The sequence below is a fragment of the Marmota marmota genome, unplaced genomic scaffold (genome assembly GCF_001458135.2).
Source record: "Marmota marmota marmota unplaced genomic scaffold, marMar, whole genome shotgun sequence".
NCBI classification, from domain to species: domain Eukaryota; kingdom Metazoa; phylum Chordata; class Mammalia; order Rodentia; family Sciuridae; genus Marmota; species Marmota marmota.
Window position 1 is genome coordinate 12,600,409 of NW_025999853.1, and position 26,284 is coordinate 12,626,692.

The 26,284-nt window shown below is 34.4% G+C and overlaps 1 protein-coding gene across 5 annotated transcripts in view; it reads right to left on the bottom strand.

The window, feature by feature from the left end:
• Positions 1-4,778: 4,778 nt before the first annotated feature.
• The window catches only part of Tmpo (thymopoietin), a 27,939-nt gene continuing 6,433 nt past the window's right edge, over positions 4,779-26,284 (bottom strand). Inside the window, exons 2-9 of one of the 5 annotated variants that reach the window (XM_015482902.2) lie at positions 24,446-24,572; positions 22,616-22,774; positions 17,264-17,361; positions 9,468-9,587; positions 9,273-9,368; positions 8,769-8,879; positions 7,642-7,730; positions 4,779-6,836 (exon numbers count right to left, since the gene is read on the bottom strand). In XM_015482902.2, coding sequence (XP_015338388.1) covers positions 6,551-6,836; positions 7,642-7,730; positions 8,769-8,879; positions 9,273-9,368; positions 9,468-9,587; positions 17,264-17,361; positions 22,616-22,774; positions 24,446-24,572 — 1,086 coding nt within the window. In that variant the 3' untranslated portion in view covers positions 4,779-6,550. Of the gene's footprint in view, positions 6,837-7,641; positions 7,731-8,768; positions 8,880-9,272; positions 9,369-9,467; positions 9,588-17,263; positions 17,362-18,897; positions 21,678-22,615; positions 22,775-24,445; positions 24,573-26,284 lie in introns of those variants that run through there. The other 4 variants (XM_015482903.2, XM_015482904.2, XM_015482905.2 and 1 more) reach the window with 4 other exon arrangements.

Below are 26,284 nucleotides of genomic sequence, written 5' to 3' on the forward strand. Positions count from 1 at the left end.
GCTCCCTAGTACTAGGGATAAAATCCTGGGCCTCACGCATGCTGGGCAAGTCCTCCAACACTGAGAACATCCCCAGCCCCACCTTTCTAGTTTTTGTGTTGACTTCTGACATGAAATAATACAGCATTTGAGATTTTGTGGCTTACTTCCCTTACTGTAATGTCTTCAAGGTCCATCTATATCACAGTGACAGGATTTGCCTCACGGCTGAACAATATTTCATTGTGCACATATGCCACATTTTTGAGAATGTTTGAATTGCTTCCACCTCTTGGCCATTTTAAATAACGCTACTATGAGCGCGCGGGCGCACATATATATATATATATATATATATATATATATATATATATATATTTTTTTTTTTTTTTTTCTGGGTACCAGGGACACTCATCCCCAGCCCTATTTTATATTTTATTTAGACAGGGTCTCACTGAGTTGCTTAGCATTTTATTTTTGCTGAGGCTGGCTTTGAACTCAAGATTCTCACGCCTCAGCCTCCCAAGCTGCTGGAATTAAAATAGGAATGTGCCACTGCGCCTGTGACAATTGCCTTTGAGAGCCTACTTTGAATTCTCTTGGATATATACCCCAAAGGGCGGTTACTGAATCATACAAATCCACTTTTTTTTTTAGATGGACACAATATCTTTATTTATTCATTTTTATGTGGCGCTGAGGATTGAACCCAGTGCCTCACTCGTGCTAGGCAAGTGCTTTACCACTGAGGCATATCCCCAGGCCCCACAAATCCACTTTTAACTTGAGGGCCGACTATACTGTTTTCCATAATGGTTGTACCATTTTATTTTCTCACCCGTGTATAAGGGGCCCAATTATCTCACATCCTTGTCACCACTTGTAATTTTTGACCAGCCATCCTGATATGAGATGATCATGCTTTCAATTTGCATTTCTGATTATGTGATGTTGAGCAAATTTTCATAAGCTTATTGTCCATTTATATATCTTCTTTGGAGAAATGTGTAATAAACCGTCCCCCCCACCCACCTTTTCCTTGCGAGACAGAGTCTCACTAGGTTTCCCAGGTTGGCCCCAGACTCCTTGGCTTAAGTGACCCTCCTGCCTCAGCCTCCCAACCTGGGACTTCAGGTATACACCACTGCACCCAGCTCCCTTTGCCCATAAATAGGCCATTTTGTTGTTCTAAGTTCTTCACATGTTCTGGGACATGATCCCCATCAGATTTTGCAAATATTTTCTCCCATTCCACAGATTATCATTTCATTTTATTGTGTCCTTTAATACACAGAAGTTTTGAAGTTTGATGTAAGCCCACTTTTCTCTTTGCCTTTTGTTGCCTGTGCTTCTGGTATTACTGCAAGCAAATTGCTGCTAAAGCTTTCCCTGTTTTCTTCTAGAAATTGTGTAGTTTTGGGTCTCAAATTTATATTTCTAATCCATTGAGTTAATTTTTTTTTTAAAATATGGAGGACAGTAAGGGTTCGACTTCACACTTCTGCACATGGATATCCAGTTTCCTACTGCAGAAGAGATCAACCTTTCCCTGTCTACAGTGCCCTTGGAGAAAAGTCATCTGACAGTAAATGTGAGGGTTTATTTCTGGGATTTCTATCCTACTTCATTGCCTGTAGGATTTCTATCCTACTTCATATGCCAGCACCACATTGTTTTGAAATTAGAAAGTATGGTACCTGTCATTGTTTTTTCAAGACTATTTTGAATATTTGGGCAAGACACAATCAATTCTTGAAAAACTAAGTCCAACATATGACCAACAAAAATCACTTTCTCCTTCGCCTTGGGAACTTTTCCGAATTTTAAGAAAAAAAATCACGAGCTATATCAGAAACAAGGTACATAGAAAGGTAAAATTTATGATCACAAAGCAACACTTAGACCAGTAAATACAGCATGGCCCTCACTTTCCTTCCCCTCTGAACACTTTTCTGATCACAAAGTCCTCCTTTCCACAGGTTATTGGTATTTTGATGTTTCTGATCATTATTTTCTTCTCTTTAGAGCTCAGCAGTAGAGTATCTGCTGCATGTACAAAGCCCTGGGTTCCATGCCCAGCACACAAAATAACCCAAAAGCAAACACTGGGGAGGTTTTACCATCAAGTGTGTTAATGGAGACTTGTGCATCTTCCCTTTTATTCATTTTAAAGTAGAGTATTTTCTACTTTCCTTCTTTTGAAAAAGTCAGATTTTTTGTGATTACTGTGGTTTTTTTGGTCAGTATACATTTAAGGCCGACTCAAGACCTGCTGGTCACAATGCTTAAAGACTCTGTTTCCTAAGCAACTGATCAGAGGCTTTCAGAGGTTCTGTCTTGTTCTGGAGGTCATTCCTAACAGGAAGGTTTGGCCCAGAAACACATGAGAGGGGAGTGACTGATGAACACGTATGTCTTCTGCAGGCACCAAGTCTCTATCTTGGGTGCACCTGGGTTAATGTGGTAGAAGCCTGCAACTATGTCAAGAGGGCACTCGGGTATGACAATTACTCTGAGCTTGGAAGCAGATTCTCCCCTCCTGATCCCTCAGATGATACTGTAGCCATGGTGATGGCATAACTGCAAAGTCATGAGATACTGATCCAGAACTACCCAGGCTCCTTCCTTACTTATGATCCAGAAACTGTGGCAATTATTTCAGGCTACTGGATTGGGTGCTCTACCACTGAGCTTACATTTCCAGCCCTTTTTTGATTTTGAGACAGGGTCTCCATAAATTGCCCAGGCTGGCTTCAAACTTGCAATATTACCCACAGGTCTCCCAAGTTGCTGGATTAGAGGTTTGTGCCATGGCATGCAGGTAACTAGCTAGATTTTGACATAATTTTCTATAAAATAATAAGTCTTCTTTTCCCAAACCAGAAACAAATAAATAGTAAACTATTATTAATGTGAATAAAACACATGCTTCACACTTCTTTCCCATTTGAAATTATTCACAGCTACAATATCTATATGTTAAATTTTGAACAACAAAGTCAGTAGTGATCTAGTATAAAAGCTTTTGGTTTGTAGTTTTGACAAGTTTTTGGTCCTATTTAACACAAGGTTAATATGATAAAAAATAATTATCAATATTTAAACTGCTGGGCTGGGGTTGTGGCTCAGTGGTAGAGTGCTCACCTAGCATGCATGAGGCACTGGATTCGATCCTCAGCACCACATAAATAAAGATATTGTGTCTACCTAAAACTAAAAAATAAATATTAAAAAAATATTTAAACTCCTAATAAATTTATATGACTATTAGTTAATAGGATGGTCAAATACTTTTTAAAAAAAATACCACTTGTGGGCTGGGGATATAGCTCAGTTGGCAGAGGTGCTTGCCTCACATGTACAAGGCCCTGGGTTCAATCCCTAGCACCACAACAAACAAACAAAACAACAACAAACCCACCTTGCCCAAAGAATGCCCAATTCAAGCTCAAAGATTATTTCCAAAACTGCACTCATGCACCAAACATTAATGTATTTGGCACAAAGGGGGCTTGGAATAAATGTTTCTTGAAGAAGGTGGTGAAAAACTTTTAAACCACTATGAATATAGCATAAAAGCCACTGTCAATTTAACTAATGATTCAATATCAGGAGAACATTACAAAACACAGGAATTCCCCTGTACTCAAAACTCTCATGTCTCGAGCTGGAGATGTAACCCAATGCTAGAGTACTTGCCTAGTATGCTTAAGGCCCTGTTTGTTCAATCCCCAGCACCACAAAAAAAATCAACAACAAAAACCTACGAAATGACCCAATTTGATGGTGCTTCTCTAGTTCTTCTTACCCAAATCTTTGGCGAGAAGGATGATATGTGATTGCTCTCTTCCTGCTAAAACTACATCAGTAATAAAGAAATAAAAATGTGTTCGACACAATTGACAAAGATGACAGCAAAAGATACTTCAAAAAGCTGCGTGAAGGATAGAAAACAGATGAAATAACAAAAATTAGGAAGTCTTAAATTCAAATGGCTAATAACAATTAAAATAAGAAGTGATTAATCAAAACAAAAATAGTAAAGCTAGCAGTGAAATACTTAACCCTAAAAAAACCCTATTTAGAAATTTAAAAGAGATGCACCACCAAAATCATGGAAGGAACAGGGCTGAATAGAGAAATGATTATGTGTATTTGGTCCCCTCTAACATATGCAAATAGATCCATCATTTCTCAGATGAGCATAATCTCTCTGGGCATCCATTCTCTCATTTGCCATGAGAGAATAATACCTACTTTACATGATTATCAGGAAGGCTGAGTCAATACATATCAAGGGCATAAGAGTAATATTACCTGGCACATGGTAAGCATGCAACAAATTGTTATTTTAAACCTTTCACACTAATTACTTTCCAATTAATTATAGTGTATTTATTACTTTAAAAACCATTGTTAATAAGATCACCATTGGAGACACAAATCAGAGATGTAACAACAGCACTTTCATCTTGTGAACACGATTCCACAATGAATACAACAGTGACTACTTTGGCTTAGTCTCAATGCAAGAGTGTCACAGATAAGTTCTAACAACAGTAAAGTTGGGGCTAGTATTGAGAGTAAATGGGAGACTTAACGTCATTCTGCAGATATAATGGACGTACATTGCTTACTTATGAACAAATGAGGACCTGATTACTACAGTAATTAGAAGTAACACACATAGGAATAGACTGAAATGAGAACTAAAACTCAATCCATAAATACACGAGAAATTTTACCTAGAAATCTTACTGTTTGAGCTATCTAAAAATCATATATTGCAACAACAAAACTAGAGGTTAATTATTTTTTTATTATTGAATTATACTGTAAATCTACATCTATGATTTAATCAGGAAGAAATGCTTTGTGTTTACAACAAAGACACATTTACTCTAGTGGAATAAAACAGACACAGACAAAAGACCAAATACATGTTTGTTTTTTTAAAAAAGAGTACACGTTTTACCCAGTCCTTTTGCTATTTTGGACCATACTTTTCCTATTAGAGAATTGATCTTACATAAATGTCAAGTAAAACATGCCTCCTCTGTGGCTCATCTCAAAGCAACATTTTAATTCAAAGAGGAAAGCTTTTCAGATCTATGAGTGCCTCTGCAGAATCAGACCTATAAATGTGTCTGGTCTGAATTGCAGAAGTTCAGTAAAAATGTCTACAAAATACCTAAAATCTAAAAATCAGAATAGTGCTAGTTCAAACAAAAAGTTTGGTGGTCTAAATACACCTTCAATTTCTTCCTTTGTTAAAATTATCTTTTATTTTGGATGGTATTTTAAAAATAACTTATGTTTTTAGTGTGCTTTATGGTCAATGACGATAAAGTTGCAAATCAAATGATTAAGTTTAAAGTTTTTATGTTTTACCTGATTCTACTGAAATTTCTTTCCATCACCTACAATTTTATGCAACCAAGTTATACATGAGGTAAGTTTTAGCTAAAAAGTTAAAATAAATCAACCACAAAGATAAAGCTAACCATAATTCAAGAGTATACAAAATCATAATGCCCACTTTGCACTGAAAGTTTACAACTTTAACTACTACTTGTATGTAGTTTAAAAGCAAATACTTTTTTACTTTTTAATCAAACTATAGCTGGAAATATAGGGGGGGAAAAAAACACTTGGCAAAAGTTTGTTTTTGGTAATAGAAGACAATGCAACAAATAATCCAAATGGAACAACACCAGTATTTAAATTTCTAACTTTTAAACAAAACACATACACTCACTCACTTTTCTTAAAAAAAAAAAAAAAAAAAAAAAAAAATTCTGGTAGTAAATTGGATTGACAGAATCTTCAGTTGTAAATAAAAAGTATAAATTTCCAATTTTAGCCTTCTAGCTAGCTAATATGTACAGCCAGCTAGTTCTCTAAAACAAGTATTATGTCACCCTAAAAGATCCCTGCTAAAAATCAATTGTATTTAAATGGGTCTTACTGAAAGAGGACATTCATTATATTAGAAATCTTTTAAAAAGTGAGTATGATAGGGCTACAATAGCAACATTACTATCAATAAGTTACAGAAGAGATTATTGCTGTACTTTCCCTCATAAACACTGTCAAACTGTTTCAGTTACAAAAGTACAACCAAATTACTTTCTCTTACCAAATTTCAATGTTCCACCTCTGTAAAATTTTATTCAGCAGAGAATAATTCTTAATCTTTTCTGTAAGAATTCAAAGTATTTAAATGTGTAATTTCACATTATACTACCATGTTTTGCCCTTGTTTTCAAAATACACAAAACAATATATTTTCCCAAAAATGAAATAAGATGTCCACATTAAAAAAATAAAGCCTACAAAAAGTTCCAGAGCTAAAAAAGATTATCCATATGGCACAAAGTGATCTCCCACTAGTCCAAAGTCCAAAACATTTAAATGAAGTTCATTCAGATATCTTGTTTGCTTTTCCATGGAATATTAAATTTGAAGTGAAATCACATTATTTTTAGTTCTTGAGTCAACAAATATACACAAATGTTTTTCTAGTTATTAAAAATAGGAGACCAAGTTGAATGTGCCAAAGTGATATAATTCAGGTGGATTTTCTATTTTCATCATGAAGAAAACGAGAGAAAGGATTTCCTTGGTTGGTTTCCATAGCTTGATAAACCAAAAACAAAAAAACTGCCACAACAACAAACAGCAAAATTTTTATCCATACGGGAATGGAACGTCCCTTTTTTGTCTTTTCTGATTTGACATCTGCCAAAGGAACATACTTAGGAACATATTTAGATGAGAAAGATTCCTCCATCCTGAAATCACCGAGTTCTAATGGCCGGCCTGCAGCCCCTTTGATTGGTCTGCGGCAACTAGCACTGTTGAAAGTAAAAGGAGAAAGAGAAAAATAATTTTAGATGAGCTCATGATTTGAACAAGTAACATAAAACGTCATACCACTTCTAATTCTAAGAATATTCTATGAGGCAGCAGTACAAAATTGATATATATAAAGCCACAAGGTCAAGTCAATTTAAAACTTCTAAACATTTTCCACTTTAAAAGTCAGATGTATTTTTTATTAGAAAATAACATGCAGAACATTGATAAATGCTCACTGGACTTGTCTTAAAAGTTATTTTTAAAGCAAGTATATTTAGGAGAAAATTAAAACATAAGGTAGTTTTGGCTGTGATTCTTTCAGTAAGGAAGTAATTCAACAGGTAAATCTAACTCCAGTTTTTCAATTAGAAAGAATAAATGCACGAAATAATTGATTTCCTTCAGGGCTTGGGATGTAGCTTAGTGGGAGAGCACATGTTTAGCATGGACAAGGCCATGGGTTCAATCACAGCACCATAAAAAATAAATGAGGGAAGAGACTGAAGGCCTGGGGTTATACCCCTAGTACTGCCAAATAAATAAAATTAAATAAATAGAAGGTAAAAGATTTATTTATAATCCTTCAACTTGACAAGTTAATTTTTTTTATTAGTTGTTTTGACAAGTTAATTTTGAAAATGATTCAACTTTCAAGGACACGAATAACTTGTGGCTTAGGGGAATTAATCTGTTCCCCAAAGAATAGTTTAATTCTGAAAACAGAGTAAAATAACTTTGTAATGAAGAATGAAGAATTCCCTAGCAGAGTACACTTATACTTGATTCAGTATTTCCAAGTACCTAATTCCTGTCGGTGTAGATGCTTCATAGGGGAACATTTCCTTAAGAATATCTCTTTCTACTCTTCTTTCCTCTGTTTTTTCTCCCACCTAACAAAAAAGAAAGAAACAAGTTAAAATTCAATATAAGTGTGTAATAATTTTAAATAGAAGTTTTAGAGAACAAAAATGCCCTTTAATCTATCCTAGCTTTTATGACTGCCGTTTCTAAATTTATTACCATCTAGGTATTCACAGAGTTCTACGGCTCTCTTTAAATTTCTTCATCATGAAGTGATATTAATGTGGCTATTGGGGGAAAACTGCCATGCCAATAAACAGGGGGAAAAAAAAATTCAGCAACCTAATGTGGCAGTGTAAATTCCCTCAATGATTTTCCATGTTTTTCATTAATAAAACATTAAGAATATATTTTTTCTTATTAGGAATTCCATAATAAAATAAAATAATCAAATATAGGAAGTGACCAATTAACATGGACCTTTAACCAATTCTAGTTTATGTTTAAAACTATAGGCAATGCAATCTCCTCAGCTTAGAAAAAATTTTGGCTTGTTTTGCTGTATATGTTTACCTTTAAAACCCACATCAAAATAATTTCATCTCCTTTAATAAAGATTCATAAAAATTATAATGTACCATGCAGTTAGTACTTTAAAGCATAATTATACAGGAGTTAACCCATTCAAGCACCACACAAAGTCACTTTAAAGTCCCATTATTTAACATTTCGACAGAAGAAAGATGTAGCATCCCTCACAGCCCAGGCAGCACTTCTAAACTTGCATCCATGACAAATAGAACATATTACAAGCAGCACACAAATGACCACTCCTTTGAAAACCAGAACTTAAGAAGGCACATAGCAGCAAAAGGGTAGTATTAGCATGGCATACTATATTAGTTAATTTCTGTTTTCACTATTAAAAGTGTCTTAAAAATGAGAAATGCGTGTGCGCACGCACGCACGCGCGCGCGCACACACACACACACACACACACACACACACACACAACCACCACCCAAGAAAGCTCTGTTCCCTCCCACTGGAGAAAAAAAAAACCCAAATATAAATATTTCCTCTTTAAAAGATCAATGATAGCATCGATCTAAATTTTATTCATTTACTTCAGCTCTCGTCAATGGTTTCTTTGGTGTTCTTCTGGGTATGTCTGAGAATTCAGTGATTGGCAGAATAGAAGTTGCATGCTTGAAATTTCCAGTCACCCTATTGACAACCTGCCAAGATTCAAATTATTCAGACTCAGAATTATCCAAACATAACAGACACTTAAAAAGAAAATATTCTATTTCTGTAACACGTGACTTTCCCTTAACAAAAATTTAGGCAATGGAGCCCAGAAACACACACGTTGAGTACTTTATAGGTCTTATAGTTCTTCAAATATTTAGTAAAAAAGTATGGATTCTTGTGTGAGGAATTGAACTTATTTGTAATAAAATAGCTATATTGAAAAATTCTAAAATTCAGAAATATATGGGGGGAAAACCCGTTTGAAATATTAAAAATTTGTAGATTTTGAGATTTGCCAAAATTTACCACCTCCCCATTTCCAATTAAAGGGCAATTTTCAAAGAAGACCACTTGTATAGTTCACAAAACATATTTACTAAGGATTCGTTGCTTGAAGCCATTATAGTTTCAGCTATGGGAGTACTCTCTGAAATTACTGCACCATCTATACGAAAATGTTGTGAAGTTTCCACCTGTTAGTTTGAAAACAAAACAAAAACAATAAATATAAAGTAATCACTAAAACCCTACCAATCTGAAACCCCAATTCTAAGGAATAAGCCTTGCATCACCCTTTTCCTTGGAGTTCTTCTTGACCCTCTTGGAGATTCCCTAGTTAATGCCTGCAGAGGTCCGCCTTTGGAAGATCCACTTGTCCATTCAGTCTCAGTTACTCCAGCTTGTGAATAGCTCTATTTAAGCATTGACACATTAAAAAGTCATATTCTAACATCAAACACCCTAAAAATGGCCACATTAGCACACTGCAAAGCCAACAAGTCTCCAAATGCCAGCATTTACAAATAATGCTATGCCTTCAAAACATTTCTATCGTACCGATTGAACATTCAGCATCGGAAAAACTCTTAAAGAATCATAAAATACACTAAAGAGTCCACCAATAAGAGGGGAAAAAACACCAATTATCACTGGGTCCTTTTGTGACTCATTGTATGCTTGGGCAGCTCTAATAATGCAGCTGCAACTCTTGTCTCAACAAAGAAGCAGAATGATCATGACTTAAATGAAAGTCATTTATTATATAGCAGGTCAATTTCCTTTTAAAACAAAAACACAAACTTTTGGCTGAGGATGTAGCACAGTGGTAGAGTGCTTGCCTAGCATGTGCAAGGCTCTGAGTTTGATCCCTAGCATTGCAAACAAACCAACCAGAACTTTTCTGACTGTTAGAACAGATCAAACATTCTTTTCATGTAATTAGTATTATTTTAATAGAAACAGTTTGAATTATAAACCATACTTGGCTATGTAAACTAAAAAATTCCCAGGTGTCAAACTCTTAGAAACAAACAGACTCAAACAAGAAAAACCTAATGATCATCCTAGTGAATATATAAACACAGTATGTCACTGCCAAACCACAATGCTCCCACACCTCATACAGAAAGATAGAAAGGTAATAGTGATGGTTACTACTTTCTAGTTCCGGATTAATTTCTCCCTGGAGGGGGGGAGGGGATCAACAGATTGTTTCCTTTTTTAAGAAATAATTTTATTAGTTCCTGGATGCTTACAGTTTTAAATTCATTAGGCCAAATATATATATCAATCACCTGAACCTTTTGTTAAAATGCAGAATCTGATTCAGAGGTTCTGGAACGGAACCTAAGATTCTGCATTCCAAGTAACAAGCTTTCAATTTTGAAGCCACTATTATCAGATGATTATTTTAAATTCCTTCTAACTAGATAACATCAACTAATTATTAGTATTACAGCACAGTGTGCCTAGGTTGTCACTTTTCAAGATAATATTTTACCTAGATAACTGGTAGTTTTATGACCAAGTTAGTGTCTATTAAATTTAAAGACACATTTATTCTTATCCTGTAACAAGAAAAATTATTTTAAAATACGCAAATTTGTACCAAAACCTCACAAAGGAACATTGTCTCATGTATCTGATTTTATATTTATCTGTACTTGGAATTGACATAAGAGTTTACTTTTTCTCACAATCTAAATCTGTATTCCTTATCCAACTAACAATTAGGAAATACTTGCTGAATGTAAAATTATAGTTAGTCTAAAGACAAATGTGTAAGCAAATCACAAAACATAATAAATGCTTAATAGCAGTCAAATTCTTAAGTATTTAAAAATAAGAAAAAATAATAGTTTTAATTTGAGGTTCTCAATCTTGGTGGCAGAGTATCATCTGGGGAGAGCTTTATAATCTATTGAATGCTCCCAACCCTCACCTCAGACCAATTAGATCAGAATCCTTCTAAAAGGGTCTAGACAGGGCTGGGGGTATAGCTCATTGGTCAAGTATATGCTTAATGTCTGCAATGCCCTAGGTTCAATTTCTAGCACAAATGAGTAAACAAAAATTAAAAAATAAATAAATAAAAAGGTCTGGATACAGTTAATTCTTATTGCTCTTAAGAGGATTCTAATGTGCAGAGTTGGGAATAACTGGCTTAATATAACTGCAGTAGATTTAACATGCACCTTGAAGTTAAGGAAAAAAATCCTACTTTGAATATTGGTCTCTTTTAAAAAAATTTATTTTCATGTGTACTTGGACAAAATACCTTTATTTTAATGTGGTGCTGAGGATAGAACCTAGGGGCCCGCACATGCTAGGCGAGCACTCTACTTCTGAGCCACAACCCCAGCCCTGAATATCATTCCCTTTTAAATAATTAATTATTCAATGCTGGTCAAAATAATTAGAAGTATTTTAAAAATATTTTAGTTTGATAGTCTATTTGACATGTATTCAGTACTTAAAAACTCTTCAAAGAATTACATTACTTGAAAGAACTAAGTTTATCAGTTGTGTAAGTGACACAATAAAACCAGACACTTTACCTATAACCAAGATGAAGGTAAAGGGGCTGGGGGAAGACAATCTTTTTCCTTAGAATTGATCATCTACCAAACTCAAGGTTTAACTTACTTTCTTTCTTTCTTTCTTGGTACCAGGGATTGAACCCATGGGTGCTTTACAACTGAGCTACAACCCCCTTTTACTGTGCCAGGCCAAATTCCAGAACTTTGTTATGTTTCGGATTGAATAAATAATAGTCCATTAAAAACTTTACCAAACATCTACTGAAATAATAATTATGGTTAATTAAAAATAAAGTTTACATTTTTAAAGTTAAATTTCATTTAAAGTTCTTTATAATCTTTTGTGGCAGGAAACACAAGGAACGTTGGTTGACTGAGGGCCTACTTGAGAATTCTAAAAATAATTTATATTTCTTTTGTTCAGATTTTATAAGTTCTTGGAAAATTTCAACCAGTTTTATTAGTTCCCATCATTATCCAATTTAGGATTAGTGATCTTTACGGAAAACTGAGAACCTTTAACACAATTAAAAAAGATATTCTAGGGGCTCAAGCTGCAGCTCAGTGGTAGAGCATTTGCATGTGTGAAGCACTGGGTTCAATCTTCAGCACCACATAAAAATAAATAAATAAAGGTATTGTGTCCAACTAAAACAAAAAAATATCCTAAGGATTTTTTATTAGAACCCACATCATAAATGACTTTAAGCTGGGTGTGATGTCACTCGCCTGTAATCACAGCTGCTCTGGAAGCTGGGGCAGGAGGATTGCGTGTTCAAAGCAGCCTCAGCAACAGCAAAGCACTATAAACAACTCAGTCAGACCCTGTCTCTAAATAAAGTACAAATCAAGGCTGGGGATATAGCTCAGTGGTTGAGTGCCCCTAAGTTCAATCCTGATCACCCCCCCCAAAATTAAAAATATAAAATTATAATTCAGTACTATAATTATTTAGTAAGATGATAAACAATGATTAAAAGGAAGCTCACTGAGATGTAAAATTAGAAATGTGATTGCTGTGTATTTTGCAGACAAAATAAGAATTGCAGTATCATCTATGTTCAGTGAGATGTTTTCATATTGCCTTCTGATAATATATCAGGCAAAAAGTCAGTCAAAAGACATTAAGTAGCTGAGGCACTTGAGAACATTCGCAGGAGAGCTAAGTTAAAAAGGCAATAAATCCTCATCAACAAAAAGACAAGCACTGAGCTGGGGATATAGCTCAGTTGGTAGAATGCTTGCCTTGCATGCACAAAGCCCTGGGTTCAATCCCCAGCACCACCACCAAAAAAAAAAAAAAAAGGAAAAGACAAACACTCACCTTGGCATTATTCATAACAGCATACAAATGAAAATTACTCAAATATTAACCAAAAGGGAAGTGGCTAAATAAATTACAAACTGCAACACAAAGTGCAGTTGTACAAAACAATGAGGAACATGGATAAATTCAGATATGGAGTGATCTGGGATATGTGCTTAGGTTAAAGATAATGTACAAAGTAGGTTGCCTTTGAAGCAAGGAGAAAGGGAACAAACATATATACATACATATCACATATATGTATAAATAAATTTGTGCATTTACTTATATTTTCAAAAAGAAACTAACCAAAGTTTGGTTAAAGAAAAAAAAGAAAAAACAACAAACCCCCCTAACAGTACATTAAGTTGTGGCTTTAGGACACAAATAAAAAGTCTTTCAAGTATATTTAAACATAGCATTTGACTTTATATCCTAATGAAATATGCCCTAAAGAAAAGGAAAAATAAAGTCCTAAACCACATTTAGCAATCTTATTGTTAAAGAATACTGTGAAACACCTGTGATACATAAGATATACTATCATTTGAAGAACCAAGATACCAAGCATTTTAGAAGAGATATAAGTGTAACACCCAAAAGTTCACCATTCATTCATGATTTACTTTTCTCCGAAAAGGAGTAAAGCAATGGCAACTTCATTGAAGGAGCACCCTAGCAAGAAACTACCAAAGACATATGGGAGACAATAAAAGAATACAGGAACCAACTTAGTAATTCCCACTGACAAAAGATTGCACACTGTGGGGCCGGGGTTGTGGTTCAGCGGTATGTGCAAGGCACAGGGTTTGATCCTCAGCACCATATAAACATAAATAAAATAAAGGCATTATGTCCAAATACAAAAAAAAAAAAAAAACTAATGCTGTGGGGGGAAAGAAAAAATGACTATAGTACACATAGTACATCACAAGTCAATATGTAAAGTTTTATTGCTAACCCTTCGACATATTAATTATGAATATCAATTTGAAAACTGGCAAACAAAAGGCAAGAAAGCATTTCTCTTGGTTCTCTTGTATAAATTTTTTTTAAATATTTATTTTTTAGGTATAGATGGGCACAACACAATGCCTTTATTTTTATGTGGCGCTGAGGATCGAACCCGGGTCCCACCGGTGCTAGGCGAGCGCTTTACCTCTGAGCCACAATCCCAGCCTCTTGTATAAAATTTTATTTTTAGGTACCTGAGAAATTTATGAGGAATGGTTCTTTATTAAAAAAAAAAAAAAATCCTGGTCATAGATATAAAGGAGTGAGATACAGAGACAAATCACCATTTTATTTTATTTATTTATTCTTAAATTTTTTGGTAGTTAATAGATGGACAGAATGCCTTTATTTTATTTATTTTTATGTAGTACTGAGGATCAAACCCAGTGCCTCATGCATGCTAGGCAAGTGCTCTACCACTAAGCTACAGCCCTAGCCTTCACCATTTTATAACCATTTTATCTTTTGTATTGCTGTGAATTGAACCTGGGGTGTTGAGCATGCTAAGCAAGTGCTCTACCACTGAGTTACACCCCAACCCTCAAATCACCATTTTAGAACCTCAAATAAAATAATGGATTTAAGCAATAATCATTAATAACAACTGGAACCATTATAATGAAAGGCCAATGTAAAACTTCTAATTGGATAGATAATTCTTTCAATATCTGAACCCACTAATTAATTTTGGCATCATCAAAAGGGTATATATATATATATACACACACACACACACACACACATACACACACACACATATATATCTCCTGAAATGATCAATAGGAAGACTACAGCATCATTCTTGCCAAAGAAACTGAACCTGAATCTAACCAACCCTTCAGATCTGTTCTGTTCAACATGGAAGCCACTAGCCACATGTATCAATTTAAATTTAAATTAAATATAATTAAAGACTTGGTTTCTCAGACATGCTAAGACAAATTCCATGTGTTCAAACCCTAGACACTACTGTAATGAACAGCACAGATATAAAACATTTCTATCATTAGGGAACAATCTATTGGACTAACTTCCAGTGTATAGGATACACAGGGTCTAGAAGAGCAAATTACATGATCTGACAAATCAAATCCAGAATGTGGGAGAGAATCTAATGACCTAATTTCTAGACCAAATAAATGGAGGGAAGAAAAGCAGTTTAGTAAGAATAGCCACAGACTTAGAAATCTAAAAAATTCATTTAAAAAATAAAATACAATGTATGGATCTTGTCTGGATCCCTGATTGATCCAAACAAATGTAAAATAGAAAAGTGCAACACTTCTAAAACTGGAATAACATGAACAGTTTAGATATTAAAAAAAAACTAATAATTTTACTAGGTAGGAAAATGACGCTGTCATTTAAATAGCTATATTTGAGAGAGAAACATTAAAATATTGACACTAACATGTGAAATATGTTAGGGATCTGCTTTAAATACTCCAACAAAAGGCAAAACAACAAAATCAAAAGCAATTTAAAAAGCTGGATGGAAGATGTAGGTGAAGATGAAACTAAATTGGTAATATATTGATAACTAACTAGGACATCCTTGACTGGAGAGTTATTAAACTCTTCCCTCCACTCTTCTGTTTTACATTTTTTGTAATAAGTCCACAGTTTTATTCTGCCTGTCAACTCCTTAACCTCAGCTCTCCTTTGACTATTTATCCTGCTCCTCAGTTTAGATTCCCCAAACAATTAACCATTAAACCATCTTTAAACCCCATACCTTCCTTTAAACTACTATCAGATCAGACACACATTCTTGGTAGACACCTTGCCTTCACATTCTGGAACAAAATCCTCCATGTTTGTCTATTGCAGTGCCTTTCATGATATTCCTAATTTCTTCTGCTCTTACTTTTATTTCTGTATTCCTTAATATGACTCTAAAGCTCTTTGCTAGCAAAACTCTAAAGTCAATGAAATACTTATTCTGTTATTTAGTTCTGTATCAAAACAGAACAGGGCTGGGGCTGGGGCTCAGTACCACATACAAAAAAATAAATGAGTGAAATAAAGGTATCATGTCCAACTACAACTAAAAAAAAAAAAATTCATTCAATACCCTACACATTTTCTGTAGCCATCCAGCTTATTTTTAATAAATGGTTCTAAAATTACACATACCAACTACATCAAATGAACAGAGGAACATGGCTTACAAGAACATGTTGGGTTGGGAATTTAACTCAGTGGTAGGTTCATGATTAAGACGCATGAGGCCCTGAGTTCAATCCCAGCTATGCATGCATATGTGCATATGAATACAAACACACACAAAATTCCATTTTAGGACATGTCCCCCCGCCTCCCACCCTTACTGAGAATTGAACCCAGGAGCACTCTACCTCTGAGCTATATCCCCAGACCTTTTGTTAAATGTTGAGAAAGGGTCCTGTTAAGTTGCCCAAAGACAGCCTCAAATTTCACTTCCTGACTGCCTCAGTCTCAAAAGTAGCTGGAATTACAGACTTATGCCACCATGCCCAAGTGCAACTTTAAATGATAAACAGAACATGGAAAAGATAAATAGCTAACTAGATAAAATTTTCAACTAAAGACTAAGGACAACGAAAAAGACTGTAGAGATAAGTTATTAAATTAAAGCCAATAATTAGTTCTCTATAAACTAGTTCATTTATAACTATGTTGATTTTCCCCTTAATTTCCCTTTGCATTTTGCTTCTTACACAAAAAGTCAAATTTTCATCTAGAATATGAAACAGCGTCAGAGAAACACTACAAAAGACAAAGCAGGTAAAAGTAAAAGCAAATTCAGAAATCCAGAGAAAAAGACACAAATATAAAACTACCCCCTGCCTTTTAAAGAAGCTGTACCAAAAGCACTAAGACAGTTCTATCTTTTAAAATATTTCTCTCAAAAAGCTGTATGGTAGTAGAGCACTTGCCTAGCACCCATGAGGCCCTGAGTTTGATTTCAGCAACTGGGAAAGAGAGGCAGTTTGACCAGCTTTGAACCATGCTTAGTACAGAATCAAACACAAATGAGACTTTTATCAAACACTTGCTTTTGCAGTAAACATAACCTACAATACTGACATACCCCAAAGTTTAGATTTCCCATGCCATGTAGCTAACTATGAAATCAAGTTAATAGTACACTGAATCTGGGTATCAACTGTTAACCAAATTTAACATGACGGATGAGTGTCATCGGATTACTTGAATCTGTACATGTTGATTACAAAGCTAAATATACCTGGTTGTGCTCAAGTCTTCTTTGCTTGAGTGTTACTGGAGTCTTTGCTCTGCCCTTTAGTGGTTCTCTCTTCTCAAGCTTGAGCTCTATTTTAGAGTCTGGAAATAATATTGGAGAAACCATTACTTTCTGAAACATGTAAGTTATGTTCTCCTAACACAATTTGGGAATCCAGTTTTAGGCACATTAATACATAAAACAAATTTGTCTATTGGTGATATCTCAATAGACCAAAATTGTTTAACTACAATTTGTCTTAGAAACTTTTACTATTATATTCCATTTTTAAAAATTCCCTCTTTAAATCCCATTCCCACTTCCTACTTAATTCTCCTTTTCTTTTTCTCAGACTAATAGGATTAAATATAAAAGTGTATTCCAACTGCTCCTGGAGGCTTTTCACTAAAAAACAATTTCAAATGTGGGAAAAAGACATTAAAATAGTCAACACAGTTTGCCATTATTTTGTCCATGTAGTATATTGCTACTATATGACAAAAGTTAGCTTGTTAAATTTAAGTTTGGTGTGTGGAAAAGAAAAACCATATAGATTTTTAAGAATTAAAAAAATCTGTATTATATTAAGCCTCTAAGGTAATTGTCAATGATATTAACATGTAAGTGTAATCTAAAAGTCTCTTCTCAATGAGGGGTATAGCTCAAAATTCCTGGGTTCAATTACCAGCACCCAATTAATCCATTTTTGATGCAGTCACAAAAAGTCCAGATGAAACTGAGATAAGAAGGAATCTTGTTCACAGAAAAGTTACAACAATCACAGGGCACTTCTTTTTCCCTTCCCCATAATAAAAATGTATTTCTTTGAAGATGAGTCAGTATTTACTACATTTTTCATAGATTTCAATTTTTCACTTTTCTGGTCTTGATTTTATTGTCATTTGAAGACCTCCATTTAAAAAAATATGTACCTTTCCCATTTTTGTGGTCATTTATTATTAGTTATCAGTTGGTTCTTCTAAAAACTTCTACCACCAAAAATTTGTTATATAATTTTCTTACCAAAAAACAAGAATGGAGTCAATTCTTAAAGCTCAATTTTGTATGAATTCAATGTAGTTGTGCTACAAAGTGGTCAAGATGGCTACGTCCTGCTAACTTCCAATCTGATATTAGTCAGTCTAGAATTTATTTGCAAGTTTCCCAAAAAGAAAGGTGATTTTTATCAAGTTAGTTCAAACAGTTCAATCTTCATTTGGGAATAGGCTATCAACTATATTCCCCCATTTCCCAACATTTCCACTAATAGATATATTTGGTACAACCCTTAGTATCATAAAAATTTACTTTTATTCTTTGTTAACTTGAAATCTAAGAATTAGAAAGCACAAGGTAAAATACTTATAGCCAAGCAGAAACTGATTAGGCAAATAATTTATCGGATTACAGATTAATTCCCCTTACAAATTTAGATTCCAACAGTCAATAAAAACATGGTCTTCAATAGAAGAAAATCCACACAACAATAACTGGAATATTTAATTATACTATTGGAATGTTAAGTGAGTTTCAATGATGAGATGGAAATGAAATGTTCATCCACAAATATTCAACTTGTTTGAAACTTCAAGAATAAAGCACACGTACAACACGTTTCTGGAGACCACACAAAACTGTTCAAATTTAACAACTTTATTGAATTTGTAGGAGCATTCTACATCAATACATTTTTTAAAATCACAAAGTACTTAGTAGGTACATGTATACATGTACATTTTAGAAGACAAATAACAAAATTACTCCCAGAAAGCTGCAAAGATGGAATGTGTAGTCTAAGAATAAATGGATAGAGAACTGAAGGGACCATATTCTGTTATGCTGAGACTACCATTTCCCACAATGTCTCTACAATCAGATTCTTTTATCTTACAATCATAGAAATGAAAACAGGATAATACACTGTTTTATACAGACATAGACACTGGGATATAGTATGATTTCTTAAGGCTTTAAGAAAAAGCTGATAAATTTGCTTTTCGTATCAAGATTATTAAGCCTAATCATCCATGAAATACCACATACCTCAAAAGAAAAGTATTTTTTTTTTTTAAAAAAGCCCCATCTCTCCAGTGTCTAGTTCATCTGACAGAATAGAGTGGTAGTGTATGCTTGTACTATCCTAGACTATTTACCAACAAGAGCAATGTCTTTCAAAGTGAGGTCCATGAATTGTTAGTTAATTCGGAAGTGATGAGGCATGTGTATCAGACTGTAAAGCCATATACTGCTTTTGCTATCAATAAGTGTACTACATAAATAAATCCTTTCATTGATCTAAAAAGTGCCTTTATATTTAAATTCTTTTATTAAAAAAGCGATGGGGGATGGGGAGACTAACCCAGGGCCTTGCACATACTATACTCCTGAACTATGTCCCAAACCCCTTAGTCTTAAAATTTTTGTGCATGTTTGTCTGTGGATCAGTAATAGTTTGTGAACTGGTTACTTTAAGTTGCACTGATCTTGAATATTATGAATGCTACTGCAGGTATCAGCATATAACAAACAAAAGAAAATAAAAGTGTAGACAACTTCTAGAAAGTGAAGTATCAAAAAGGATAAATCATTGCTTTAAATGTGTAATTAGTGTTTAATTCTACCCTAGATAGAAAAGAATATGCATATGATATTTGAAACAGTGAAGAATCTACTTATTTTAGTATTGAAATTCTCTCAGTTTTGAAGAGTTGTAAAAAGTATAATAGGAAACATTAAATGTTTGAGACAAATATATGATCTATAAAGCTTAAAACTTTATCAGCCTTTCTATCTGTGTAAATCTAAAAGAGCAGTTCCACATAGGGAATGACTTAACTATCTGAAATTCCTTATCAAAGATAAGACAGGTGACTTAGCTCTTAACTTTATTTTTTTCCACGCTTTTTAATTACTTTGTTTACTTCTCCTCCAAATAATGTTCCACCTTTAAAGGGAGTCACAGTCAGCTTATTCTTAGAAGCTGGATTAATTTTGCAATCCTTCAACCAGAGATATCGACGACCAAGAGTGGAAGATCCCATGGTATAGGCAGTCATCTTCACTTCATCAAATGCAGCTTCACAAAGAAACGAAGCTGCATCATATGTTTTGCTCAGAATATTGAGTGCCTGGTGTGTACGACTAGGATCTGAGCTAATAATTTGTGCAGCCTGACTAATGTCTGCTTGCATAGCCTTAACTACAAAGGCAGTGTGGGTTGCAATCTGCATCGTGGATGCTGCAGCTGTATATGCTCTACAAAGTGTTAAGTCCAAGTGTTTATCACAAGACTCAGCAGAGCCCTCCTGAATACCTGCTGGTGGGATAGTTTCAGAAATAAACCCTTGGATTTCATCATCTACTTTTGGAACGGATAATATCTGGGTCGCCTCTCTGGAAGAAATTGGATATTTGCGTGCCAATGAAGGCAACTGCCTGTCGATCTGCTGCCACTCCTCTTCAATTACTTTTAAAATAGATTCATGGAAGGGAAAAGATAGTTCTGAGCTATCAATGTTATCATGCTGTGATTTCTCAGACTTTTCCATGCCTAAGGTACTAAGTGCATGAGAGACAACAGTTTTGGCAAAAGAAGACATATGTTCAGATTCAGGTATATCCTGCAATACCTGGCTATCCTGAAATGACACAGAGGAACCTGAATCCCTCTCCTCTACTGACTTCTCACTGAGTCTAGGGAATTTTCGTGGAGGAGACAGGGAAGTGGTTTCTCGAAAACTAGATTGACCAATTCTCTTGCATATGTTTTCAATGTCCAGTGTGGGTATAGAGTTAGAAGTCCCAGGTAAACTATCTACCCCACCCTGGACCAACAGAGAATTGACATAATCTTTGATTGCCTGAGCAAGTTGTGGGGAAATTATTTGTGATCTCTTAGACTCCTCTAGTACTTCCCTTTCGCTGGAAAGAATGCGCTGATCTGAAATATTGGACTTCTCAGTATATAATGGCTGAATTCCACTTTTCTCTCCACGGTAAATATTTTCTACTATGTCTTTACAGTAAGAAGTAGTGGTTTCTTTAATCAGTGAAGGAGAAGCTGCAGTAGAGCCCAACATCGCAGCGAGTTCACGCTGAGAGGATGACGAAGAATTTTTCTCTACACTCCTATCATGGCTAGTCTTAGAGGAAAATAACAAATTCCCTCCAGAGGCTAAATTCTGCATCTGTCTCTTGCCAGGCAAGGTTGTGGCAATAAGAGGCTCCCTAGGTGGGTCGCCCTTAGAAGTATGTATTTTCTTAGCTGCCTGTAGTTCAGTCCTGCCCAAAGGAGGACGGGTGGAGATTTCAGGAAAAGAAATACCCTGAAAAAATCCACCAGAGGGAGTAGCTGGAAGTCCAGAAAAAGGAGCAAAATCCCTAGTGGACTTCACTTTCTTGTGTTCTTTCTTCTTTCCTGTAGAGGCAAAAGAGGCAGGAAGTTTAAGCATTACTTGTGTTTGAGCTGGTTTTATTCTTGCCTCCTTGCTAAAATAGTGCTGTTGAAGGAAAAGACCCTATATTTCATATTCTGAACAATTTGGCAGACTGTGCCTTAGAAGGCAGAGCTTTTAGAGATTTGAGTAACTTGGGTCAAATTAGATAATCACAAAACTAATGAACAAGGCATATGAATCAAGAGTTTATAAATATCACATTGCACTTATCATTTTTAAAAGGACATTTATTTCATGTGCTAGTATCAAAAATTTTAAATATCACAAATTTTCTTTAAAATAGTATAATATATAAAGATATGGTCAAAATATTTACTTTAAAGTTGCCATGAAATCAGATTATCTAGCAACAATTTAAATGCCTGTCAGAAAAAAATAATGTGCCACATTCAAATGCTACCACTATATATTAACAAGGAATAAAACATATACATACTTAATAAAGATTAGATTAAAAAAATAACATGGAATAAAAATACAAGCACAAGAAGTAGCATATGATTTATACAGACTTTTTTAAAGTACAAAATAATACTATATATTAGATGAATAAGTATTAAAAAACTAAATAGATCAGTAGCTACTGATAGTGGTCACTTCTGTGGAGATGATAATGGACAAGGGCAAAAGTGGAGGAGAGAGTCTTTACAAAAATGAGATCTGAAGCAAAAGATAGTTAACTGGTAAGTTTGGGTAATAGAAAATTAGACACTTGTACTTTTTTGTTTCTCATACTTGTTTCAAGTATTTAAATCAAGTTACTTGTAGAATTACTCTAATAATATGAACAAAAATTACATATGTCCTGCCAATATTGTTTTAAACTTTACCTTCTTCATGAATGAAGTCTCATGAGAATCTAAAATAATTACATGCATTTACAATTTAAAAATTTTACCTTCTTCATTGTCACTGTATCTGTCAGAGTCATTACTTCCATTCTGCCTAGTATTTTCTGCTGACGAGGAAATTGTTGGTAGAGGAGTAGAAGATCTTGATTCTGGTCCTTGTTCTCTCAGTTTCAATAGCTTTTTCTCATACAGCTTCCTGGTTGTTCCTATATCAGGGCAAAACTTGATTTTAGCTCTTGCATTATCTTATTTAAGGTCTAGTTCAGAAATTAAATAACATTATAAACTCAATTTTTACCCTTTCCTTTCCTAAACTTTATTACTTAAAAATAATAATAATAATAATGGGGTCTTTTCAAAAATAGGAATTTTTCTGAGATTTTAATGAGATTATAAATGTTTCTTTTAATAACATGGAATACACAGTAGATTGGTATAGGTCTTGGAGATTAGCTACCAAAGAACCATGTATGACTCTTTTTTAAAAAATATTTTTTTTTAGCTGTTGATAGTCCTTTATTTATTTATATGCAGTGCTGAGAACCAAATCCAGTGTCTCACACATGCCAGGCAAGGGTGCTACTGCTGAGCCACAGCTTCCACCCGCCATGTATGACTCTTTTTGACTGCAAGTCTTGGACTTTGTATATTTTCTCTACAATTACAGAAGTATACGCCAATATAGAAAATTCTAGAAACAGATCATGCCCCCTGAGGAATATGCATTGATATATTATATATAATCATATATTATATAATTATATATAATTTTATTATACCGTACAATGTAATTCTATATAACAAACAGCTTTTGTTTTCTGTTTCACACTAGCTATATCTTTCCTTAATTTCTGTAAGTTGAGTAAAATGAGTATGGACTTTTATAAACAATACATATCCAGAAATATAAAGTAGTCTTAAAACGAACAGCTGGTATACCATCATGTAATTTAATGTATGCTGGTACATATCAGCATCCTCCTTTTACAATTTTAAACAAAATCTTTGTGTTCAAAATTTTCTACAACTTAGATGATCAAAATGAATTTTTCTCACCTTGAGGTCATTGTCAAGACCCTCATAAAATAAGGTAAATGCTACCTTGCAATAATCACTGAGCCACATTCCCAGCCCTTTTTTATACTTTATGGGGGGGGGGGTTTGCTAAGTTGCTGACGCTGACTTTGAACTTAAGATCCTCTTGCCTTGAGTGCCACCACAACCAGATAGTTTATCATTCTTTAAATTATCTTTAAATTCCAATCAAGATATGGCACTTTTAATGATAAATGGAAAACGGTACTAGGCTAGGAATTGAACAACTTTAGTTATATTAGTCAGTTATTAACCTACTGATGTGGATGAACTGGCCAGTTAAGTTAGCTGAGATTCTCAACTGTCATATTAAACCCATATGGGCTTGGAATAGTGGCACACACCAGTAATCCCAGCAGCTTGGGAGACTGAGGTAGGAGGATCAAGCTAGCTTCAGCAACTTAGCATCTAAGCAACTCAGTGAGACACTGTCTCTAAATAAAATACGCACACAAAAAAGGGCTGGGGATGTGGCTTAGTGGTTAAGAGCCCCTGGGTTCAATTCCCAGTAAGAAAACAAAAAATAATTCAATATAGTCTCACCAGGTGGTGTGATATGTGCACCACATAAAGCAATCTCAACCACAGAGATAAGAGATTAGCTAGTTCAATTCTTTTATTTTATTTCCCTCGATAGGGTTAAGGAAATTAAAGTCTTGGTCATACAAAGGGTTAATGGTAAGACCAGCCCTTGGAACCCAAATTCTAATCACTAGGCAAGAAGAGAAAACAACTTAGGGCCTTGCTTCATAGAAAATATATTTGAAATTTTATGAACTTACCCACAATAGGACCAGGATTCACCCCATATTTCACAAGCTGATCCAGAAGTTCTTCATTAGAGAGCTCTGTTACATCTAGATCATCCTTATCTTCTAGTCTGGGCTTATCAGTTTTCTTTGCTGCTTTCTGTAAACAAAGTCCAATTGTCATTTCTACACAAATTTTAGAGTGTATATTTATTAGACAAATAATATGCTGTGTAAAATAAACATAAACATTCACCCACAAGTCAATTTATAGTTATACTACATTAAGCCATAGCAATTTGATTAAGTTAAAACAATTCATTATTTAAAGACATTCTAAATTCAACTATAATTAGACTGTACAAGACTAATTCCCACACAAATAACTTACATGTTAAAGCGATTAACTGTTGAAATATTCAATTTTGAAATACCTCTGTAAAGAGGTAGTAATGGCATCAAAAATTCAACAGCAAATAAATACAAAGTAAAAGTAACCGACTTTGAATAACATTATATATGTAATAATGAACCTTATACCTATTTTCTTTAAAATAAACAAAAATTATGCTGAATTTTTTATACTGTGCATTCCGCCCCTCCCGTACTTTAACTCTGAGTTAAGTTCCCAGGGCTTTTTATTTTTTTGAGACAGAGTCTTAATAAGATCCAGAGGTTGGACTTGAACTTGTGATCCTCCTGCCTCAGCCTCCCAAGTCAATGGGCTTATAGGTGTGCACCACCATGCCCAACTATACTGTATTTCTTAAAAGATAACTCCTGAAGACAAGGGAGTCAGATCAGCATGAAAGAAACAAAGTGAAGCCAGACGCGGTTTAAACATGTTCACCCTAATGTAGTAAATATAATTTACTGTTGACTTTTTCTAATCCTTGGAGTTTTTATTTATACTTTTTTTTTTTAGGTGGTATGGAGAATGGAACCCAGTGCCTCACAAGTGCTAGGTGTGTTCTATCACTGAGCTATAATCCCAGCAGTTATAATTCTTAAATCATTTTACTAGAATAGCCAAAAGAATGTGGAACTTTGAGAACAATACCAAGATAAGTTCTTTCCTAATTTTTAATATTTATTTTTTAGTTTTAGGTGGACACAATATTTTTATTTTATATTTATGTGGTGCTGAGGATCAAACCCAGTGCCTCATGCATGCTAGGTGAGCACTCTACTGCTGATCCACAACTCCAGACCCCTTTTTAAATGTATTTCTTTTAGTTGTTGATGGACCTTTATTTTATTTTATATGTGTTGCTGAGAATCAAACCCAGTGCTTCACACATGCTAGGCAAGTGCTCTACCACTGAGCCACAACCCCAGCCCCTCAAAATAAATTTTTGAAATAATCTGAACAATGGCAGTATTTTCTCAAAAAACTATATAAATTTCCAAAATAAATAGTTTAAGCCAGTAAAAGTATGGATACCTTTTAAGATTATGGCAAATAGCCTTTACAAATGTCTGAATAATCCTAGAAAATATCAGTGTACCAAACAAAACCCAGTTGTTTAAATAATGGCCACAAATATCACTCAAAAAAATCACTCAAGCCTGAATTAGTATTTAAGGCAGGAGAGTTAATACTACACCTTAGAAATGTTTTATGAAAAATGGCTAAAATTATTAAGTTGTATGGATCAATTACTTTCCAATTAAGGGGGGGGGGGAGTAGGCATCCTGGGAATGTACCAAAATTTCTCTTGTAACAAATAAAGGGTTGGGGATGTGGCTCAGTGGGGGAGCACTGGCCTAGCCATGTGTGAGACACTGGGTTCAATCCTCAGCACCACAAAAACAAAGAAAGTTTAAAAAAGCAAAAAAAAAAAAAAAAAAAAAAAAAAAAAAAAAAAAAAA